General features: G+C 37.2%; 1 protein-coding gene and 1 long non-coding RNA gene across 5 annotated transcripts in view; one reads left to right on the plus strand and one right to left on the minus strand.

Moving 5' to 3' along the window:
* The window catches only part of hmga2 (high mobility group AT-hook 2), a 137,554-nt gene extending 121,106 nt beyond the window's left edge, over positions 1-16,448 (minus strand). For all 3 annotated transcript variants that reach the window (XM_020528333.2, XM_048608052.1, XM_048608051.1), the window contains exons 1-3: positions 15,741-16,448; positions 13,861-13,947; positions 10,932-10,982 (exon numbers count right to left, since the gene is read on the minus strand). In XM_020528333.2, the coding sequence (XP_020383922.1) occupies positions 10,932-10,982; positions 13,861-13,947; positions 15,741-15,845 (243 nt within the window). In that variant the 5' untranslated portion in view covers positions 15,846-16,448. The remainder of the gene's footprint in view (positions 1-10,931; positions 10,983-13,860; positions 13,948-15,740) is intronic.
* Positions 16,449-16,635: 187 nt separating this feature from the next.
* On the plus strand, positions 16,636-20,420 carry LOC109928359. Of its 2 annotated transcripts, none has more exons than XR_007264141.1 (3): positions 16,636-16,749; positions 18,354-18,457; positions 19,017-20,420. It is a non-coding gene; the product is annotated as an uncharacterized LOC109928359 (long non-coding RNA). The 2 variants fall into 2 exon arrangements; XR_007264142.1 differs by lacking the exon at positions 16,636-16,749 and adding an exon at positions 17,739-17,885.
* Positions 20,421-24,606: the final 4,186 nt, after the last annotated feature.

The raw sequence follows: 24,606 nt of genomic DNA on the forward strand, positions 1-24,606 counted from the left end.
CCAGTAGATCTCATGAAACCCTCCTTCAAACACTTTAAATCATCCCCTTCAAAAGCCTCTTTTGATGACAACATTTAGTCTGTGATTTCACCTCTGAAGTGCTAAGGGACACTTTTCAATGTTACTGGCTTTGTAATTAACATTTACTATTCTTTCCCTTATACAACTGAAATATTATAAAGTAATCCTTGCACTTAAAGTATGTTAAGTATGAGAACAGGTGAGAAGTATAACCAACATCCATGTAACTAGAAACTGCTTCTGGCCATTAATGGGAAGCCTGAAAGTTACCAGAAATTGGGCTTTATGTTTCATTCACTTAATTTGGGTCAACTGCTGGCTCTCGTCATGTCTCCAGAGGCAGCTTACCTGACTGCAGCATCCAATTTCACGTCATCTGCATCCACAGCAGTGGTCCTAAAGTAAGTCTTTGATTAAGTAACAAAACGAGTTTGCGAAAGCAGTGTAACATATCTTGTACACAGTACTTCCAAAGCAATTTGATGAAATGCTGCATCACAGACTTATTTGATAAACAGAAGCACATAGGACTAAAAGGATGGTGGTAACTTGGGAACGTGATAGGCTAAGGCTAAGAGATAGAAGGCAGTGAGTAGCAGTGAAGGAGTAAGTTCCAACAAGAGTGCAGTAAGGTCCTCCACAGTTTGGCATCAGGAACTTGGCTTTTCTTGGTCCATATAAAGGGCCTAGGCTCAAGTATTGGGAGGGCAGGTTTGCAGATGACAAAACATGGCAAGGTAGAAAATGTTGAGGATAGTAACAGCCATGAGGTGGTCTTGGATATACTAGTGAAATGAGCAGGCACAGGGCAGACGTAATTTATTGCAGTTGTGTGTGAAACGAGGTACTTTGAGGGGAACATAGTGAGGCAGTATGATCAAAATAATGCAAGTTTAAAAGGGGTGTAAAAGCAAAATAACCTGGGGAGCAAATGCACACTGCTTAGATGTGGTAGGAAGTTGTTAATAAGTTTAAGTGCATAAGCTATTTGACTTTGTAAACAGGGGCTCTGAATAGTAAAGCAAGGAAATAACTCAAAATCTTAGTCTGAATTGGCCCCAGTTAAAGCACCCGATTCAGAACACTTTTTTTAGGAAAGTTTTCAAAGGTCCTAGAAAGAATGTACATAGGTAATTTATCCCCAGGGATGAGGGATTTCAGTAATATGGAGAGATTAGAGAATCGATTCCTTTAGAGCAGACAAGGGGAAAGGGAGATCTGATAGGGGCATTCAAAATCATGAGCCGTTTTAATCGAGAAATAAGTGACTAACTGTTTCCTCCAGCAAGCATGCCCATCAATAATCAGAGGTCAGACTTAAAATAATTGGAAAAGGATAGAGGGTAAATTTAGAAATCTTTTATACCATGGAAGATTAAGATTTAAAATACAATACAAGAAAATATGCAGAAAAAGATCCCATAGATCTTACAGAAGTTAATCGGACACATACTTGATGAGGACTTGAGTAAGGCTCAGAATAAAGCTAGACATGGGAGCAAATTGGACTCAAAAAAGGTATGTTGGACTGAACAGCCTCCTGTGCTTTAGATTTTATGATTCTTCGTACTGGAAGGAGAGGGGTTGTGAAGGAGAACATGATGTGAACTGATCACACATCAACAGATGAACTGTGGATCTAGGGGAGACAGTTCTGCTGCTCCTGATACGACAGGAATTTTTAAAAATGAGATACCTTTTTGATGGCAGTCACAGCTTAGGCACCCAAAAATCACGGATGTCGCAGATCATCATGACACAACCGGGGTCGTAAAATAAATGAAAGAATCCTAACAGCTGCTGCAGCAGACCACCTGAAAATCAGTCTGAGTTGCCTTTCAGGAATCTTTAGGCAGGGGACACCCATGAAACTAGCCCTCACTGAATGCTTTTTATGCAACTAAATGACACAAGGTCACATTTCTGCATCTGAATTATTAAATTACTCAAACAATTAGGTAAACAGGTAGGTGCAACTTACATTTTGGTTGGTATAAGTAACTAGCCACAATATGCACTTTGGAGAAAATGTGGTGGCTTCTTTTAATGCAGTTGTAACGATCATAAGTTGATAATGGTGACTTCTGCATCTCAATTTTGTTTTAGCATTCCTGACAACCAGTTACATCCAGCTACAAACTCAATGCAGAATAATTTCAATCGCATCATCAACAAAATAGGAGCCTAATTCTTCTGTACAGATAATTTTCTTTTCTCTGTGATTCAAAGTGATGAATAGCAATTCTTCGAAGGAAATATTTTCCTTTTGTTTGTATCCAAAATTCCTCTCTAATATTCCCAGGCCAAATGTAGCCACTGTAGGTATCACATTTTTCCTTTTGGATTATAAACTGGGAAATCCAAGTTAGACACTGCTATATAACTAAAATGTGGTAGGAATCATTCTTTTGCTATTTGTAGATCAAGTGGCATCGTTATAGCATACACTTTAGCTACCCAAGATTGTACTACTACTTAGAGCAGTGTGGTGGCTACTTTATGAGACAGAGTGGCACTAGGAATCTTTGATTTAAGAAGAAAGTGCAAACAGTTTCACATAGGTCCAGGTACAGTTTGTCACAGATCTGGGAGGGCAGTGTACTAAGAGACATCCCAGGAGCCTGAAAGCAAGAAACCACTCTGCTCCTTCTCGAAGGGACAAAGACAAATAAAAGCCTAAAGACTCTAGAGAAAGAATTCCAATACAAGAAAAAAAAACTTCGATCACCCCAAATCGGTTACTGAATCAAAGCTCGACCATCACTCTGCAGGCACATTGTGTTGTTACCATTAAAAACCAAGACAACTGTGAAAATTAACTCATCGCATCGCTGTGGTCTGGATCTTGATCTACAGAATTTGCTTTTCCTGGTCTATATTTTTCCACCCATAATATTTGTGTCATACCGTTTATTTTGTCTGCCTTATTTGTGAATAAATGTGTGCACTTGGGGTTTAAAGGAGATATAATTTAAGTTGCACAGCAGTAAATTAGCAATCCATTTTTGTCATTTGTAGGAGACAAGTTTGCAATAAGTTCAGTTATTTTCCTATTAGTAAAAACACTTGATGCAAATTACTTTTGTCCTGAATGTCAGTAAGTCAGGGAAATTGATAATCTTGGTGGTTTAACTAGATATTTATACATTTGTAATCCCTTGCGGAATGAGGGGCTTAATTATCAGCACACTCTTCCCAATTGAGTCACAACACCATAGACAGTAATGTGCTGTCAATTTTGGCCTAACGAAGAATCTGCCTTAAATCATAAACTATAGCTGTATTTCTTCTTCCATTATCCACACACAGGAAAGCACAATTTGTGTTTCATTATGAAACTATGTACAATTAACATTCTACGTGATATTTTTGCAAATATATTTAGCTAAACTGCTCTTTTTCATTTCTTACTTTGCAAGATGAAGTTTTACAGATGTGTAAAAAGTGTTTGTTGAAGGCTATATTTAACTTTGGTTTAACACTGCCTCCTGGAAAGTAACAGGGCCCCGGAACTCACGTTTCTGAAATTTAATTTCAAGTAGTGAAAATGACTAAGGCTGCAATCCGAGTCAGAAGCAAACATTTTATTAGACCTGAATTTAGGAGTGCTAATGTATCCTGATCAATCCAGCTCCCAAAATCAAAAGGTAGTGATATTATAAGTCAATTTAATCTATAATAATGCACTGACTCTTAACTCTTTTTGTACCACAAAGGCTTGCATTCATACAAACCGGTCTGTCAAACATCTCAGAGCACTACACAGTGAATCATTTTACAACATTCATTTATGTCTGGCTGAATGAGGCAGCAATTTTGAAAGCCAGAATAAGATGAATAACTGGTTATTCTTTCCAAAGATATTACTTTGAGGGAGGAATATTAGGCAGATAGGTAGCAGAAAATCGCTCAGTTTTATTGCTTTGGACTTTACACATTAGGTGAGAAGACAAGATCAGCAATTTCCTTGGTGTTAAGTCCATCAGAAGTGCAGCAGAAACTTAGCTTTATGCACATAAGTTACATAACAACCACATCTCTGGGCAAGTTATGGCAGTGGATGGGCATTAGATTTGAGGATGTCTAAATGGGAGGTTCTAAGACCAATGGCTCCTTCAAAGGACTTGAAACTAGCAAGTTTGGTGGTCAGGACAATCTTTGTTATCTACTGATAATGTGCCTTTTATTGCTCTTGAACTCCTTCATAAGTAGGCGAGCAAGACAGCAGCACCTTCTCTCTCCCTACCTGGTATCTTTTTGCTAAAATGGAACCAAATCTCAGTCTGATCTAATCTCGATACCAGTTTTCAGTTTAATATCTTCATTTTTTTTTCTAGTACAACTGCAGATGCTGCCTTCGTCCCAGTCATTTTTGCTTCCTTTGAGAATCTAAGAATTGTGCCCGAACCAATCTATGTTCACAAACAACTATTAAAAATTTCAGAAAAAAACTAAAAGAACTGCAGATTCTGTAAATCAGAAACAAAAATAGAAATTGTTGGAAAAGCTCAGCAGGTCTGGCAGCATCTATGGAGAGAAATCAGTTAACATTTCTGGTTGAGTGACCCTTCCTCAGAACACCAGAAATGTTAACTCTGATTTCACTCCATAGATGCTGAACTTTTCCAGCAATTCCTATTTTTGTTTCTAAAATACAGAATCTGCAGTTCTTTCGGGTTTTTTTTCTGAAATTTTTAACAGTTGTATGTAAACACAGATTGGTTTGGGCATAATTCTTACATTTCTGAGTTTTCCAGTTCCGAGGAAGTGTCACTCAACCAGAAGTATTAACTCTGATTTCTCTCTACTGATGCTGCCAGACTTGCTGAGCTTTTCCAGCAATTTCTATTTTTGTTATTAAAAAATTTGGGTCAAGCTGTGGTCTCACATTTACACACATCTGGGCACTGGAGATAAGATTTCAACTCTGACTTGGTACTGAATTAGCCATTCATTATAAATTTTACCCCAAGTTCCTTTCATTGGCATCAAAAAGGAAAATCAGGTATGTGTACAAAAACCAGCCAATCTGGCAACACCTGTTTTACGTTCTTATCAAGGTTAAATTTCACCTTGAATTTCTCAGCTGAGAAGAAACACATCACAGGAGGATTAATACCAAGGATTGTACTGTTTCAGAGCCTGAACAACTATGGGAAAGTATTCCACATATAGATGCTGGTTAAAATAAAATTAAGAAATAGCTTGTTACAGGAGCTGGCTTTAAACTCAATATTTTAACTTGGAGGCAAGTGTGCTGTCACTGAGCAACAACTGACAATGGAAGATATTCTTTGCTTAGTTTATTGAACATTAAAGACATTGTTATCAATCCTGTGTGACATGTTCATTCATCATCAGTGTTTTAGCCACAATGTAATTAAAACATTAAATGACAGTAATCTTTCTGTTATATTGCACACACACACACACACACACACACACACTCTTTTCTTCACCATTTATTAGCTCTGAAATTATGGTACAAATTGTCATCTATAACATTTCAATCTGTTGAACTTTAAAATTCGATCCAAATGCTAACTGTGTTTCTGTCTCCACAGGAGCTGCCAGACCCGCTAAATATTTCCAGCATTTTTTTAAAAGCATTGATATAATAAAAATACTGATTTCTTTCCAATGTGTTTAGTACAAAATCCAGTATGAGCAACTGAATAAATCCACAACAAAGACTTTGAACAAAAAGATTTCACTGAATAACACAAACCCAAAAAAAGCATTTAAATCATTACAGACTAAATACAAAACAAATTATCTGAAATATTTTGTAGACCATGCTGTCTGGGCTCAAGAAAATATGACACTATTCTCTAATTATTTGCTTAAAAAATTTGAATTGTAAAAATTAAATGGATTCATTAATCTGGGTGTTACATCTCAACCTTGTCACTATAAATGGACACAAGCACATACATAGCTTGCCATCTGCGCAGTCCACTTGGTGTGCTTGCCAATGGACCATGGAGAAGTCCATTCACAGCGGAGGGGGCCTACGAGCACATTGGTCATTTTTCACATTGAAAAATAAGATTGTGTGTGTCAAGGAAAGCATGAGAGCAAAATGTCATCTGGTAAACCTTAGTTCACAACATTGCACTGAGTGCACTCTTACTGGCTTAAGTTCTGTGAAAACCATTTTTTCCCAACAGTTCAGTTGCTAGGTTATGTCACAAACACAGTGATTAGCCACTTTTAAAAAAAAGCCATGTTGTAGATCACCACAGCTTTATAGTTACACTTGCCTGGATACCTAGAGTAAAGAAAACTATCAATGCGAGTAGGGAACTGGACATGTAGGTCAGAGATCAATCTTAAAACTGTTGCATTATCCTTAGCAGCTGCAATCCAAGCAGTTTTATTTCAGTGCATTGTATTTCTGCAACAGAATTATTTGCATCATTTTTGCAAATGCCAAAATCATGGGAATAGACGTTAAAACATGGAGCCTTCAGTGTCCTTCATTGAAATTGTTGACTGGCATCAGGAGTGGCCACAGAGACATCATTCTAGCCACAGACGTTAGTGTTAGTAGAAAATGCCTTGGAGCGCTCAGATGATACAGGTTAATGTACTTAAACATATATTACAGGAAGAAAAGCACTAAAAAAAACACTAATTCCCTTTGTTTCACATCATACCATTTTACCAACACAAGCATAGAAATATTAAAAGTCGATGCACAAACATTGGGTGAATGCGTATTAAAATCACATCCCATAACAGTGTATTACTCATTTTTTAATTTAATTAACCAGAAATGCAATTATCCACATCTAGATACTAAGGTAGTTGCACACAGCTCATGAGCTGAATGATTTCTCTCTAACAATAGTTGCTCAATAACATAATGCATTTCTGTCAACATCCTTTCCACTATTTTGAAGAGAACGCTTTCTTTTCCAGTGCTACTAATGTTCTGTCTTTATTCTTGAGAAGTGTATGATTTCTCATTGATTTCAGATCTTCAAAATAACATTTCCAATTTAAACAGCTTTGGACTACATAGATTTGTATTAGAATTTACTTCTTCACAATCTACAAGTTAGGATCGCTTCTCACATCAATACAGTTGCTCCTTTTCAGGATACAATTGCTATGGCTTCTCAAGCTCAGGACCTGGAAACAACGTTATTTAATTTATTTGATAAGCACCCACCCAAAAGCAATACTTATTTCCTTACAATTAGATGGGTGCTCCAATATTGACAATGGAGCTTTCAAGACAAGGCTTGAGGGGCTAAAAGGCCTACTCCTGGTATGTTCCTAAATTACATAATTGTAAACACACAACTGTAAGTCAATAATTCTAGTTACTGGAAATGGCCAAATCAATTAATTAAGACAAAATGACAAACACGAAAGCTAAGTACAAATAAATGACATAAAACTAATAATACTTGACATATCATGTTAGATATTCTTATAAAGTGGATGACCACCTCAAATCGAATAGTGCACAACATCTACATTCAGTCTGAAAGCAATCATTCATACTTATGAGAGCTATATTGCTGCAACTGTTACATACTGCTAAGGTCTCAACGAATGTCATCAAAAGGATATTTCAAACACAAGAATAAGCAACTGTTATGTTGTTCCCAATACATTCTTCGTTCACAACAATTAGAATTATTTACTATTTATGTTTCTAATACCCACTGGAGAACAGCTGAATTTTAGTACCTGAAGAAGTGATTAAACACACAGACCCATAAAAATAATTCTCTTATGGAACATCTACCTTGATTTATTGCTTCTTATCTCTCTCAACCTCATCCCTTTTTTCTGAATCAGAAATTTTTGATAAAGAACAGTTCCACAGGTAATTGGAACCTTCTGCTCTGTTACCAACTGGCCATTCTTCAAGCATTAAGAGTGGCAAGTGAACTGTAAGCACATCACAACCGAACTCATTCCTGATTTTGCCTGCTAGCTTATATGTCCACTGAGCAGATTCGGTGAAAATCAGGAGTGGTTATTTTTGCTACTTCTTCTGCCCTAATTGGCAGTTACTAGAGTTATCTGCTGACCTCTCACCAACCATGTTAATTTTGAATTACCTGGTCTCATAATGGTCAAGGTTGAAAACCTGTGATTAGGCATCATATTAGAAATTGTGGCTTAATGTTTTTCTTCCCTGATCTTTGAAGCTGAGAACCAGATAATTCTCATGTGCTGCAAAATTGTGGAAATCTTGAAAAAGAGAGAGTGGTAAAATTTTAGGTATTAAAAAGGTGCTGAATCACACTGGGAATATTTGCAAAAATAATCAGGAGTTATTTTTCAGCTTAAAATAGCTTATGTGATTTGGGCAAACAAACGAACATCCTCATATTACACGCAGGCATTTAAAGAAAAAACCAGGATTGACTGAATGTACACAAATTACAATGATAGGAGTTTTACTTTCTAATTTAAATAGCAATGTCTAGAAAGATAATGGAGAATGTGCAATTATAAATGAATGGCAGGAACAGAGGAAAAGATAGGTCCCTTTATCTCAGAGCTACCAAACACTGAATGAATAAGATCAATTTCATACAAATTAGTTCCAATATTTCTATAATTGACAACATTGCTCAATGCACCGAACAATACGGATAAGCTTGCATGGTCAGATCCTTCCAACTAATGTAGTACTTTTTTAAAAAAATCACGTAGCGTTGAATTAAAATTCAGTTAACCCTAGGAATTAGCTTCCCAGTTGTGAAGATGGACATCAAAATGTACAGATAAGTAGGTAAATGTCCTTGGTAATGTTCTTCGCAGAATCAGACAATACAATTTTCAAATAGAATCTGCATTCCAAAGTTGCTCAGTTTACCCAAAATGTGCAATCACAAAAGGAGAAGTTGGAAGATAACACAATTGAAATAAATGAAATAACTGAAATAACTGAATTAATGGACTTAAGTTCAGAAAAGCTGAGGCTTAGGTCTGAGCTTTCATTTAAAGTCAAATAGTTTCATGGTACAGCTGGCCAGTATTCAGCTGGAGTATCTTAAAATGAAGGTAATTTTGTCAAAGATGGCATGTACTCTACTGATATGTACAGAGCAACATTAATGGATGGCATGAAGGAGTCCATTATCCACACTGTTATGTCTTGTCAACTGATTGAAGACACCATTGAAATAGCAATGTAATGAATTGGAAATTTTAAAACGTAAAGTTAATGAACAAGTGCAAATGCTTGAAGTAAAACAACTTGCCACAATTCTGTAAAATCAACTGAATCTGGATCTGCTACACAGTTTCAGTCTTCATATTATGAAAAAGGTATTGAAGATGGGATGCAAAAAAGATTTACAATGACACCAGAGATTAAAGACCGAACACTGGAGAGACTGAAAGATTGGGCTCTTGACTGAGGGATGATCTTGTGGGCATCTTACAAAAGTTTTAGGCATCGAGGAAATGTTTCCATTCGTGGGGTAGTTCAAAACGAGCTGTATAAATATAATATGATCATCAATAAATCTAATATGGAATTCAGGAGCAACTTCCTTATCCAGAGGGTGGTAAGAATGTGCAGTGTGGAACTCACTATCACAAGTCATAGCACTATCACAAGGAGTAGTTCAGAAGAATCACATTGATGCATTTCAGGGACAGCTAGATAAACGCACAAGGGAGAAATGAAAGGAGATTATGCTGGTAGCTTTAGATAAAGAAGGGTGAGAATTCTTGTGGGAAGGAGGTTTGTGTGGAGAATAGACATCGACATTAACCAGTAGAATCAAATGGACTGTTTGCGTACTGTAAGATGTATGTAATTTTAGCATTTTAAATGCAATCATTATATGCAGTACTACCTTCCATTTATTGGTGATTGAGAGCGTATGCACTACAGGAATAAGTCCTTTCAGTAATTACATGGAATTATAAAAACTGTTCATTCTTCTGCAGGGATTTATTTCAATAGCAAATTTTTGATCACTGTAATTAATTTCAACATTTTCATTTTATACTGCTAGAGTTGTATACATTTACCATGTATGCATTTCTTACCTGTTAAACCACGTTATCAATTAGAAATGTTAGCAGCTCTTCTTTAAATTTACATACATAAAGCTTTGCTTCACCACCGATTGCCCCCAATCAGTTCCTCTCATTAAAATAAGAATTCCCTTTGCAAAGCAGACGAAAAGCTATTTGCTCATGCAACCTATTTTATCCATCTCTGGTTGCTTTCCACATATGGCACTTGCACAAAACCTACAGCACAGAACCCATCATGTCTCATTGGATATTTGGTTTTGTTTGTATATAACAATCTCTATAACTTCAATTTTGTTCATTATCGCCTTGCTACGAGAATAACAAGAAATAAAACTTTTTTTTTAAACTTTTGTAACTGATATGTACACAGGACTGGGGGTCACTTTACTTGGCTTCCCAGATTAATGTTTCCTTTAAATCTTCTTCCTCCAAAGTAAAGAGCTTTGATTTTGCAAGATTCTTTTGAAAGTACCTGAAGGGAACAATTGTTGAAGTACACAAAACACAGAAAAGGTAAATGTGGCCTCAATTCTGTACTATATCAGCTGATCTCCAATTGACTATCAATATAGACATGACCTTTTTTCTCATTTTCCCTTCTCTAAGCCAGCACAATCACTCAAGGTTGCCATTCTTGATTAATATTCAATGATCTTAACTGAAAATGCATATGTGGGGACATTTGGGAAGGACGGTGTGGAGATCAATGGTGATGTATCTCTAGGCGTCCAATATACAAGTCACGTGAAACATGGATAGTTGAGTGATGTACTAGTAGAGTTCTTCAATGGAACAAGAAATCAATGCCTGTATATTCAGGGGAAATACAGATAGAGAAGGAAAAGAAGTTCACCACTAAAGCAATACATGAAGAAAGGGGCACTTACCCATTTTCTAGGTCTGCCCCTAGGTCGTTTCTCACCAGCGGGCTCAGCTTTCTAACAAAAAAATTGGGAGACAATGTTACCTCCACATTCTTAAGACCTATCACAACATTATACACAAATTCACATGTCTTTATTATAAGCATAAAACTTTCAATTATTTTGTTAAACTTTGTGTGTGCTCACAACTCAACTTCAACAATTCCTAACAAATGGCTTATTAATTGATCAGGCTACTAAATCATTTCAGTCCCCAGCAATAGAAAATGAACTGCGTAACAACTCATTTCCTAGAGTAACTATGTTTACTGTCTAGTTGAGCTATTTTTAGATACAACAACACACAGACCCCCTGTGCAACAATGAGCACTTAGTACTTTATTTATATACTCTAAAAAATCTGTTGCATTGCTGATTCAAAAGGGGTGAAGAGTTCATTGAAATTGCATCCAATATCTTTTACTATGCAAATAACTAAATTGTTCAGAAGTAACGTTACTCTTTAAATTGAAAAGAACAAAGGTCATTGGTCCCAAATTGCCATTCTTATGATCAGTAAGTTAATAAGATAAATTCAGCCAGCGATTAATTTTCACAGTCCAACCTAAGGTGCCCATAAAAATATGGATCTTCTAAGCAAGTCTCAACTCAGACTGTTAACAATTAACACTTGGATTTGCAAGTCACCTGAACTCCAGGGTTATTAAAGTACTTGAAACAAGGAGACAATTGATATGGGAGCTGAACCAAGAAAGGTGGAGCTTTAAGCTGTACCTTTGTACGTTGCTCTGTTGGGCACAAAGGAAATTAAACCTGTGCAGTTGAAGGCAATTAACAAGATAAGGCCTGTTTAAATAATTTAATGGATGTGAAGTATTCCTTAGGCATCCATCCTTTGTTGAGTAATAACTTAAGTGTAACAATATATAAATTTTGGAAAAGGTATCTACCTTTCAAAATGATACAGTAAGACATCAAGATAGACTGTGTCAAAGGTTCAGGTCAGGGGAGTAATTGGTGGGGTACAGGACAGATAGCTGTTGCCAGAGATTATACAATATTACCACAGCGGTGCATGCATTTAAATTTCACCAAGGTGGTCAAATTCATAGTCTACGTTAGAAAGGACAGAACTTGAGGTATTAAATACAGTGTTAAAGAAAGATGGAATCTGAAAACAATTTTTAATATTTCAGTTTTTTTAAATTTTTAAACTCTGCCTTTTTGTTCTATTTGGTTTGAAAGTTATTGCAGTTAATATCATTTTTAAAAAGATTATGCTTAACAAAAAAAAGGTTATGCCAAATGTGATGTGCCGGTTCTAATCTAGAAAACCACGGGCAAAAAAATCAATCACAATATCTTCCATGACAGGGGGTGAACTCAGTTATTCCTTTCATATTTTAATTATTAAACTAATCATAGTAATAGCCTTTTACCTACAAAGATAACACAAGAATGACATTTTAGAAAAATCAGTGCTGTGGTTGGTGTATTTGTAAATCCCTAAAAACGGCTATGTTGAGACCAATCAAATATGTATTCCTTCTTCACCCAAACAATGTGCTGTCAAATTGTGTCATGTTTTATACGATAGGTCCCCTAATAAACAAGTTTTTTTTAAGCATATACTCTAATGGGGAAAGTCTCAAAAACAAGATTTCTCGAAGTTTTCTTTAAACTTTCAGCTTACCAGGGAAATGCATTCAGTTCTCTCTTTTTCTTTTCATTTATTGGAATCATCATAATTAGACATACAGATCAATATCCTATTTTAATTCCTCTTCTAATTTATAAACTTTAAGTATTTCAAGAGAAGACTCAATCTGAAGAACTCTTCAGGCCTCCTAATTTGTGAGGACGGGAGTTCAATGTAGGCATCAATGGAAAGACATTATCAGGAAGAAATAGCCAAACATTAAACCAAAGTTGTGGAAGATTTTCAGTGAATTAGGAGATTTACCCACCTCCTTTAAAAACAAAAGGATGTTTCAAACAAAACAATCAAAACCATCACCAGTCCCCAAAGTATGCAGAATTATACTTTCATAGCAATACTTAATGAGATGATGAACATGCTCTTATGATTACATTAAGAAGTCCCATTTTGGAAAAGTATGTATTTAATAATCTTAGTACCATTGATCAAAACCCTTCTGTTCTATATTTTTCCTCAAATCCATAATAAATTTTGCTTAATTATGGCATTTTTGTTAATAATAAAACAAACTTTGGCAAAAACTAGTTGCAATAGAACTGCTACAGTCAATATGCACCACACGAATTTTGCAATAAATTGAGTACTAAGGACTTTTAACTTCTATTCTGTTAACATTTCAAATTGATAAAAGAACAGAGCTAATTTTCCTTGAATATTCAAATAATAATTGTTTCCAACCCAGTCATGCCCAAATTTAAATTTAATATAGTACCAACTTTATGTGTGGAGAAACCACAAAATATTGCTCATTAACACTGGATATTCGCAACTCAACATATTGAATTTTTAAGACAAAAGCACAGGTCAAGGAAAGATACAGCTATGAATTGGAGATTTCTTCAGATGGAATAAACTATGATGTTATTATGAAATGTTGATAAATTAGTGCTACACGCTAGACAGGAATTTATAATAACATATCAAGAGAAATATCTCTCCTTTTCAAAGCTACTTAACTTCTCCAAATCGAAACAGAAAATGATCCTTCCGATAGGAAGCGGTCATGGTCTCAATACTTTAAACCTGGACTCTGACACAGCAGGAAATGTGATTCAAACAACACAAATTACTAAAATGGTGTAAATCCTCTGATAATCGGGATGAATGATGGAACTCATTTGTAAACTGGATTCTAATGAATGATTGAACTCATTTGTAAAGTGGTCTTCTATGTGTGGTTAATGTTCAGAAATGTTTGCACGTTAATCTCACCTTTTGAGCTGCTTTAGAGGGACCCTTGTTTTTGCTTCCTTTTGGTCTTCCCCTAGGTCGTTTAGGCGTAGGTGGTCCAGTCGGTTCCTATAATGTAATACGGAACAGTGGCCAGTTAAACACAGACCTGAGGAACTTTAGGTTTCAATGCGTTAAATTCTTTAGAAAGTGCACAAACAAAACCTCAAGCTCAATGTAGAAGGTTGGGTCTTGGTGACATACTGCAGTTTGGTTGGATTTGTTGAACTCATGCTTTAATTTTGGAAAATACTGAATGAGATATTTCAGCATTGGGTTACTCTTTTAGCAGATACCGATGTTTAAAGTTACATATATGTTTTAGTAATCTCAAAGTATCATTTGACTTCTAAATCCTTGTTATTATGAACCTTCATCATACCAATTGCAATTTAAGAAGTCCAATTGTGTTAATGGCAAAATAGATGTGACCTGCATACAATATGCAACTGGACTTAGTCAAATATGGCAAACTTTTAACTATTTAAACCTTGCTAGTGGGAAATAACTGATTTTTAGTTTCCATTGAACTCCACTCCAAATATTCTAACACCGCGCGTTCGTTTGAAAACTGAATGCTGTGATGACCATTTACCAAACTAATGGTGTTAGGGGAGTTATCCAGAGTCAACAGGCAATCGCCATTCAACCCGGGGATATTCAAGCTTTTAGCTAATGGATCCAATGAAAAACTTTAATCTTGTTGGTTGAAAGGGGTCAGGTTCTAAATACCCATGTCTCGAAAGAACCGCGATTCAACTTCTATTCCCAGATCTTGGGGGGAAAAGTAACGCAAACCTGCCCGCTTGGCAAACAGTATTTTTCAACTACTCGGAGACGTTTAATAAAAAGCGAACGTGTCAAATCCAAACGGAAGGAAAAAGTCTGTGCAGACATTTGTTTGCTTCTTAAATAAACTACTGCCCTGTAGCTTCATAATCCGGGCACACACCATATTAAATAGCCTTGTAGGATGTCTCGCTTAGAATATAAAACAAGAAAGAAGAGGGAAAAACATGTGGGATTACTGAATCAATTCGGACGCGTGCAAAAGCAGTTATTTTACTTGCATAGAATGATGTATGAATAAACAGCAATGACTGTGCCCAACATTACATTGAAAAAAAACCGCCTCTCTCCTGGACAATCTGGAATTACCGCATTTACATTACACAAGGTCCATTACTAGGGTCCTGAAAGTGAACAGAATGGGGGGGTGGGGGCAAATGATAATCTCATACACTTTCCAGCGCTGGAACAGTGCGGGGATTTTTAAACAGAGCATATTGCCAAAGATTTTCTTCAAAACTGTGGGAAAATAAACCTTTATGGCAGCCACGTAGAGAGAGAGAGAGAGAAGGCGATTGTGTCCCACAAGACATCAAATTAGGCGGGATTTTCGGATCACATTTTTTAAATGGGTGCAACTTGAAAAACGAAAACGAAATAGCCGAAGAGTTCCAAAAGTCTTGGAAGCCGTGAATATGCGGCAGATAACTCCGGCAAACGAGCCTCATTCAGTTTATTGCAATCCTTTCTGATCGTTGAGCTTTATTATTGATATCAGTGGCAGCGTTTAACGTTACCGTCAGCCGGAGGTCATTGTTTGAAAGCGCTTGCTAATCTACCATCACTGACCGTCCCCATCGGTAAACCACTGGCTTTCTGCAAATTCGCCAAACTGAGCTGCATTTACTGAAGCCAGAGAATGCGAGAGGGTGGCAGTTTAGAAACAGCAGGCACAACCCAACGCACAAGTCCTTCATCAAATCCTGAATTGTCCCATTCAGGTTTTTTTTTCCAAGAAATAACACTTTATTTTGTCTCAAATAAAAAAAAAGAGGTAAACGCATGATACTGACTTGCTGCTGTTTCTTGGGTCTTCCCCGACCTCTCTTCTGCGGTGTCTCTGCAGGTTGTTCCGGGGGAGTCGGGGACTGACTCGGTCCTTCACCTCCTGTGCTCATTGTGGCTTCTGACACTTCTAACTCTTTCCAACAGGTTAACACCAAGAAGCAGAAACACCGGACGTCCTGGTGTTGAATGTGATGAGGAGGAGGCAAAAAAAAAAGAAATGGAGGCAGGGAATGGTGAGGGGGGCGGTAGTGTTGGGGTGGGGGGGAAACTAGGGCAACAAATTCCAGGATGCTACAAAAAAAAGATGCACTAGTTCTTGCAGTGGGTACCGCTGTTAGTTTTTTTTCCTCTCGTTGTTGTTGTTGTTGTTGTTGTTGCTTTGTTTTTAAATACCCTTCTGTCGTCGTAATTTGAGTTGGAGTTAGGAATGAACCGAGCCAGTTATAATCTACCGGGAATGAAATAGGGGCACTGCAGTTTGCTGCCAAGTTTACAAATAATGACCATAATTTATATAAACCAACACACGGAAGGGAGAGAGAGAGAGACAGCAGCCGGTGTAAAGGAGTTTCAATTAAAGGAAAGGAGTTACTGGGGTCTATTATTCCTGTCCAGCCCTCGAGATGAAAATGAGTTTTTTTTAGGAAAAAACACCTTTCCCCCTGGTTGGAATAAAGAAGCTGGGGGAGGGGGGAGGGGAAGATGGGGTTGAGAAGGGGAAGGGTGGGTGGGGTAAGGATGAAGAAAACGAAGCAATCAGCTCGGACAGGAGCCAGATAAAACATTAGAAATTCACCAGGTTTTGGGGGGGGGGGGTGAAGGCAGAAGTCAGGGGAACTCACGTGTCCCAGATTCGGGCACTCAGTAACAAAGTCTCCTGTGAATGGCTGGAATCCAGCAGGTTATTTCAATACAACACCGTGCGAGCAACACACCAACATTCCGAGGGTAGGAGTGCTTACAAGGTGCTCCCACTTTCTCTTTGAGACATAGTGGAGCGCCTCATCCACGAAGGTATCGGTAGCTGAATTGCAGCTCCCCCGCACCACTACTACCCCATTGCAATCTGCTGCTGAGTAGACCGACAGCACTGGGCCCTGCTAATCGCTGTACAAAGGGCAAACGTGGAGTCGGGGGGGAGTACTGCGGTGGAGAAGTGACTCCCAATTTAAAATCAGCTTGGTTTAGAAAATTGGCAAAATAATGCTCAACTTCTTGCACAATGAGAAATTTGCTAATTTCACTTCCCACCCCCCTTGCCGTGTTTTTAAAGACGTCTTTAAGATAAATCTGGCTTCTTGCAAGTAGTAAGATTCTGAATTATAACAAGGGTTGGCGGATCATTTTAAACGATTAAACACGTACACAGTTTGCACAAGAGCGGGGAACATCTTCGCTTGCAGAGACGGTGTAAGTGTGCGCCTCTCCAGAAGCTGCATGTGCTTTCTCGACCTCCAACAGCCCAGCGCGCCTTTGATGTGCGCCGCTCAACGACATGAAGTGAGATCAATTACAGAGGAACAACAGTGACAAAGAATTCGCTGCTTTACGTGCAGGCAGTTTCCCACGATCGCCGAGTCAGTTCAGAACAAGGAATTTAGATTTCTCCCTGTCCTGTCTGTCTGCCACACAATAGGGAGGGAAAGTTGCCGAGAGGGATACATGAATTTCTGTGCTTCGTGGTGGGGCGGGGGGAGAGACATGAACAAGTTTACAGTATGTGAACTTTACGCGTTGATTGTTGCAAAAAGTAAACGCGTTTCGCAATCTGCACTCGGCTGAGAGAGCAGAAGGTTCTTTTTTGAAAATGAAGTAACTACGAAAAGAAATTGCACTGCCAACCTCACCCCCCCAAAAAAACATCTACGCGGTTAATCTGTCATTCGCAGATCAACTTCATTCACAAAAAAACCCAGCAATGGGGACCCCCAAGATGCAGGACGGGAAAGTTTGCCCGCCCGTCTGCTCTGGACTCCTCCCCCTGTAGACTGCATGGCGTCAGCTCTTGAAACGAATGAAATGATCATGCTAAAAAAAACTAATCAATAGTCATTGCCGTAAATTACTGCAGGAAGTGCTAAAAAAACACAAATGCCTGAAAGAAGACCGATTGCTACCTCAGGCATGTCGGGCTCGGAAAACGACAAGGAGTAATCCATATATATGTTACATTTATATGTTCTCCCCAGTTCGGAAATGAAAACATTTTGCAATTGGAGCGCTTCGACGGGGAAACTTCAGTTCATGTTCGCCTTTACCACTTACACGTTAAATCCTTACAATAAAAGGACTTCCTATCCTCATTTGATCGCTCTAATTAGTTAAATCCAAATTACCTGGGTGTGGAAATATAAACTTTTAGAAATGTGATGTATTACTGGATAGTCAAGGGGTTTCTAAATGAATCCGCAGTTTGCAATATGACTGCTGAAAATGAAGTTGATTTTAACGGGGAGACTTTTTTGGGGGGGAGGTATAGTAGGGGGTTAAGCCATTGTTTAAAAACCTCAAGTTGAGTGCCTGCACAAGCGTGGTGACTGCTGCCTCTATTTATGACAGGGATGGTGGGGTGTGCTGTCACATTAAATGTGTTTATTTCCTGTGTTTTCGCTGTGTAGGGCCGCCGAGGAAATGTCAGCATAGGCTATGCAGCAAGGAAAAGGATTATTTGGAAGCATGGTGTGCCACAGGCATAGACACTGAAAGGTGGACCACACCAAGGGTAAGCAACCCTCCCCCAGCCTAACACACCCAAAAAGGAATGTTTGGCGTTACATGTCTTTCTCGAAGGGTATTAACATTATAGTATTAAGCTCTTTCACACGCATATATATGTGTTTGTGTGTATATATATAAGTAACAACCAATCCCGGATTTTTCTATATCACTTACAAACAAAAAAGCCACTTTTATTTTCTCAATCAAATCTCATTCATTCACAAGTCTTGGCCTCTCAGCTGGGACGGTAACGGCAGGCCCCCATCCCCCAGTCTTCAAAGCACGCTGCTGACCTGGAACACGTTTTACTTCATGGTAAAAACAAAGACAAAGGCACAGTTTAGCTCCTCACGCTTACAATTAGCCTAATAATTTATCTCTAAACATACAAACATGGTTCTATCACGGGTGCAAATCTGCAGATACTTTAGAAAAGTCGATGGATGTTGCGTGTGTTTGTTGGGGGTGGGTGTAGGAGTGAGGGGCACTGTTTTAAAGTTTCAAGTGTGCCTGTTTTTATTTCAGTCAATGGTAGTCTGAAACATTTTGTTTTTATCTGATAGAGAAACAACCCGAGGGATGAACAAAAGAAATCACACACGGATTTACACAAAGCACAATGGGACCATCTACAAACATAAGCCAAGAGCAAAGGAGGAGCCAACGTGTTAAAGAAAATTGTTGCTCGGATGGAACTTCTAACCCTGAACTTTTTGTTTGCGTTGTCAACTAACTTGTTTGTTCGTAAACAAACCCATGTTGAACGCTCCCCCTCTCACCCCCCCTTCCTTGTGCTACACTTCGTTCAATTTCTCATATCCCCTCGTCGTAATGTAGTGATTTATATACATAAACGTTTGTTTTTCATTAACCAATTTTGATTTTTTTGTTACTCTTCCATTACCCAGTAACTACCGTGCTCGATTAAGATTGCCCGTTTGAAATTGACATTGTTATTCATTTTGCGTTTCGCTGATGGATGGTGTGAATTTTAACAGCAATGCGGAAAATGCAACTTCAGTTCTTTTTACGAAAACATTAAGATTTCTGATGCAACGTTACTGATGTGTGATGGTGATGTGTTTTTATGCCCACAGTCATTTCAAAATTGAATTAAAATGCATAATCGCAATTAGTAACCCCCTCCTTTGCAGAACTATGTGCATGTTAAAACCATCAACAACCATAAATACACCATTCTTTCAATACGGCTCGGCTTCCTTTGCAAAAAAACCTTCACGTGGTATGTTTTTAAAATCATAATGTATTGCTACAAAGACATTTTTGCAGAGTCCCAGGAGAGAAGGCCGTGGACAAAAACCTTAGTATGTCTAATAATACTCTTGTTGTTTTGAGAGTTCCAGTTTCTTAAAGATCTATTCGGGATTTCGGAGAAAAGGAAGGAAAAATGCTCCAACAGCCATCGTTTTTTTGTAATTGTGAAATTGGCTTGAAAAATTCCCCAAATGAATTGTTCACCTTTAATATGCCCAAAGATTGCCTGTAATTAGACATGTACCCGGACTGCTTTTCAGTTTATTTTTCAAAGTCCCTTTTTAGTATCTATACCTATATCAATCAATCTATAGATAGCTTTTCCTGTAGGTACAGTTTATTGTGCATGCACACGTATCTTCTTGTGCTGCAATTGCTGCCCTTTGTAATTAACCATAGTAGTAGGGTCAGTTCCATTTAAGTGAATATTTATGTTAACTGAATAGAAATTGGGGAAGCTCGTTTTCTGGCTAAGTCTGTTTTCTTAAAAAAAAGTTAAATGAATTCCTTTATTTCAAACAGAGTTTGCATTGTGAGTATTCTGAAAGTAAGAAAAATAAAACAAAAACGGCGTAAATGTTTCCTATCTTATAAACCTGTTGCTGCCAAACATGGAGGAAAATTATTGCATTTGAACATGGATTTTAATATGGATTTCTGCTGTGTAAATAAATTGCCCCATGTAAACCAAATTCATAGACTGGTTCTCTATCCCTGTATACTTTGCAGCCTCATATTTGAATTTGTTGTCAATTTCCACGTAAGTCAAATTTACATTACTGGTATAAGTGAGGGAAACATATTTCTTAATTTGTTTGGAGAGCAGCTCCCTTTGGCTGGTGGTTTTTATGACAATATAAATGATTTGAACAGGTACACTACAATAGCAGAAATACTAATAAAAGATAGTGTACTCAATAACTGGCAATCTCCAGTCATACTCCAACTTGACAAAATTCTAATGATTGACTGGTAATTTGATACAACCCAGTGCAAGCATTGAATTAGGGTAGACACACATGTGAATGCAGCACCATTTCCAGTTTGCTCAAATTAACAGTGAATGAATGTGATTTTGTATTGCAAATGTGGCTAGAGGAATAACTTGTGAGCAACCAATGAGTATTACAAAGTTTCCTGTAGCAATTTGGTTAGTTACCCTCAATTCCACATCTCTTGTTCAACTCTCTTTTATGCAACATATATTTTTCTAATATAACTCCAAGGAGTCCTAGTAACTTTGCTCAGTTCCCTCCAGAAATAATGCCCACGATTCCAATCACTCATCTCAGCCCCTGGCTCAGGTTGACCTTAATGGGCTACAATAGCAGAGATCTCTTTAACCCAGTGCAGATCCTTAAATCCCACATCTTATCCAACATCAAGAAGGTCTATATTTGTCTTTGCAAAACCACGTGCTTCTGACTCCCCTTTCTCCTCTCCCAATTGGAATTCTCATCCATGCAGTCATCACCTCCAGATTCAATGTCTTTGATTTCCCTAGCTCCATCATACTCCACTATCTCCAAAATTATGTTGTTTTCATTTAAAGTTTACTGACATCATACTGAGCCCTAATCTCTCATCACTAAGTCCCTGGCACTTAAATTTAGAATTTTTTCCACGAATTTACAAACTCATTCATAACCTTAATCCATTTTGCCTCATGCCAAGTGTTCCAGGCTACACCTTTTGATTTTCTGTAACTGGTCTACAATATGTACCTTCTTCTTCTGCTTCATTGTGGTCATTTTGATATTGCACCATTAAATTTTCTTCTCAAATGAAATGTTTTGGTCCATTTCTCCTGAATTTGCAAAACCTCAAAATCTTATCTTGTGGTTATATATTTGCATATCTCCCTTAGTTGTTCTTTCCACTCATGCTTGGATTGTTTTCGCTTCCCAACCCTGACACCATCAAGCACTTTGGAATTGAAGGTGCTGTAAAAATGCAAAGTGAATTTATGTTTCCCCTAAATAGTCAGACTACCTTTACTGCAAACCTCAGGTGTTTGAATGTAAGGCATTTTACATTGCCTAATTATTTTGTTGCTGTCTGCAAAGAGCTGTTTTATGCATCACTTCTCTCTTGTTTGCACTGACAAATACAGAGAATTAGCTGCTGCATCAATAGCGATGTGAATGACCATGTATCCACATTTATTTTCTTGAATTTGAGCATCTTAATTATCACAGTAATAACATTGTTTGCATGGTCATCACTCTGCTATATAATATAGACACACACTATTAGATTTTTATAGAAGCTGCTGAAGGATATCATTCAATGCTTGCCAGCCACCACATTTTGTTGGTGGTAGGCACACGGCGAATATATTCTGTTGGAGAATATCTGTAGTTTCATTACTACAACTTGAACATTGAATAGCTGTGTGAACTCAAAAGAGGGCAGTTTATACTGCATTTGTCTGGAATGGCATAGATATTTCCATTGTTAAGTTCTTATTGTGAAGTTAATAATATAAAACATTGCAGGAGCAAGATGAAAATCGTGTTTATTTGTAAATGTCCATCAGCCTATAAAACAGATTAAATTGGTTCAATCAAATTGACTTTTATATTTTAAATTGACTATATTACTGAAGACAAATTGGATACTTCTGGGCTTATTAAAGTGCTTTCTATTTTATATATCAAAACATTTCTTCAGCATTTTTGATTATTATTTTTGGCCCTGATAAAAAGTGACATGGAGTAGAAGGCAATAAGATAAAACATTTATGTTACGTTTCTTTTTAAATTGAGAAAAAAGTGCAAAACTACAATTACTTAATCCTCTCCTACAGTTAGTTTTGGTTTATGAAACAATGTTAAAGCCTTTACTTATCATGTATCTAGTGCATTGCAGCCCTCCATTTTCTTCCCGTGGTCATCGTAAGTGAATATACTTAAGAAAAGATTGATGAGACCACAGTTTTAGTTAACAACTAAAGAGAGCAGTATGTAAATTGCAAAATGCCAGAGACATAGAAATTTGTCAGACACCGATTGCAAGTCTACTCAACAAGTAATGCAGTTACCTAAGCTGTTAAAATCTAACTGCCCAGTTTGAACGTTGTATAGTTCACTATGTATAAGCATTGTTACAACAATTATGAAGGTAAGAACATAATAAATAAATAACCTTTGGAGGCACTTAATTTTGCGTTGGTTTTAAATAAAACAAAAAGCTCAGCAATAAAAGCATGCTATTTCTAAATTGACATTTTAAATTTATAAACAGTAATTAATTCTTCGGGTTCCACAGCAAAGTACAATAAATTGGAAGTGTGGTATAGCAGTTGCAGTTTTTGCTTAGACATATGGCAGTATCCTTTCAGATAGATTAGTTTGAGGGGAATTCAATTTTTCTATCAAAAGAAAAGATGAAAAAATAATTGTTTTGCTTCCTTTAATGCTGAGTTCTACTTTTCATTAGTTAGTGGTGAGAGTGAATGAACTAGTTGATTTTCATTCATGCTAATTTGGGCATGTTAGACCAAGTATAATTTTCTGCCCCTTTAGCCCTTGGTGTCTTTGATTGTGACTGATCATTCTGACTTTACAACTGTTTATTGTATTCTAAACTTTAGGAAGTGTGCTTTGTAAATACCCTGTAATGGGAGACTATAGTTTACAAATATATTGGTGCTACATTTAGTAGCTTTGAATATATAATGATATTACCTATTTTCTCGTCAACATTTCTGAATTAGAAAGCATTTATTAAATAATTTGTGTTTGGAATGTTTATGTCTCTATAGCTGAGTTATCAAACTTTGTCCAATCCACTATCTATTAGACTGATACAGCTTGTCTGGATACTGGGGAGATCATGGGGTTTGGGGGCTAGTGATTACATAACTTGTGAATTTTCCCATTTCTGGCAGCAACAAGTAAGTGACAGGGATCTAAGAATATCTTTTGTGTCAAACACAAATAAATTAGAGGTACGAACTGATGATTAATTGAGCAAACATCTTTTTAACTAGTGAAAATCCATCAGCATTTAAGGTTTAAAAATGCTTTGAAGAAACAGTTAAAAACAATTTATTGAAACTTTTTGATACCTCAAAACAAATATCCAAAGATAAAGACGTACATTAGCAAATGTTCTCAATATTACACGGTCTGACGTAAACAATTGAAAACACTGCAGAATCTGTTCTTGAGAACAGAATCCAGTAGATTTACATTGAATCAACCCTGTTAATGGCAAGTCATTTTAGGTGCACAACTGCTCAAAAATGTTAGGTTCTAAAGTCAATTAGTGTCAAGACCTCTGCTGGGAGCTGGCTACAACATAATGTAGGTCACGCCTAGCTCATAAAGACAACAAGGTGAAATAGTTAGCATTTCATGGATAATTAAAAAATGTTATATGGGATGTACAACAACAAGCCAGTCGTACACATTAGTGCATCCATCAATCTCAATTATATATACTTTGTGATATATTTTTCAGTAATCTGCTGTGGAGAAAACAAGAATAAAAGCAAAGTACTGTGATGCTGGACGCCCAAAACAACAAAAACAGGATGTGCTGGAGAAACTTGATAAGTTTGACAGCATCTGTGGCAAGAGAAATAAAGTTAATATTTTATATCCGCTATGACTTCTTCAGAACTGTTTTTTTTACATATATGTTCAATATAAAAGTGCCTGACTCTCTGTACTTAAAATCAGGAGAAATGTCTTCATTAAGGCTTTTGTGCATACTTAGAATTGGATGCACAGTGTTTGAGTATATTGAACTTCTGAGTTTATTCAGGGCTAAAATTGCTAGACTCTAGGGATATGAAGGGATTGAACAGGAAAGTGGACTTGAGGTCAAGGTTCAGTTTGGCTTGAAAGGCCATTTACCCAACTACTGTTC

The sequence above is a fragment of the Rhincodon typus genome, chromosome 18, assembly GCF_021869965.1.
Source record: "Rhincodon typus isolate 14 chromosome 18, sRhiTyp1.1, whole genome shotgun sequence".
NCBI classification, from domain to species: Eukaryota; Metazoa; Chordata; class Chondrichthyes; order Orectolobiformes; family Rhincodontidae; genus Rhincodon; species Rhincodon typus.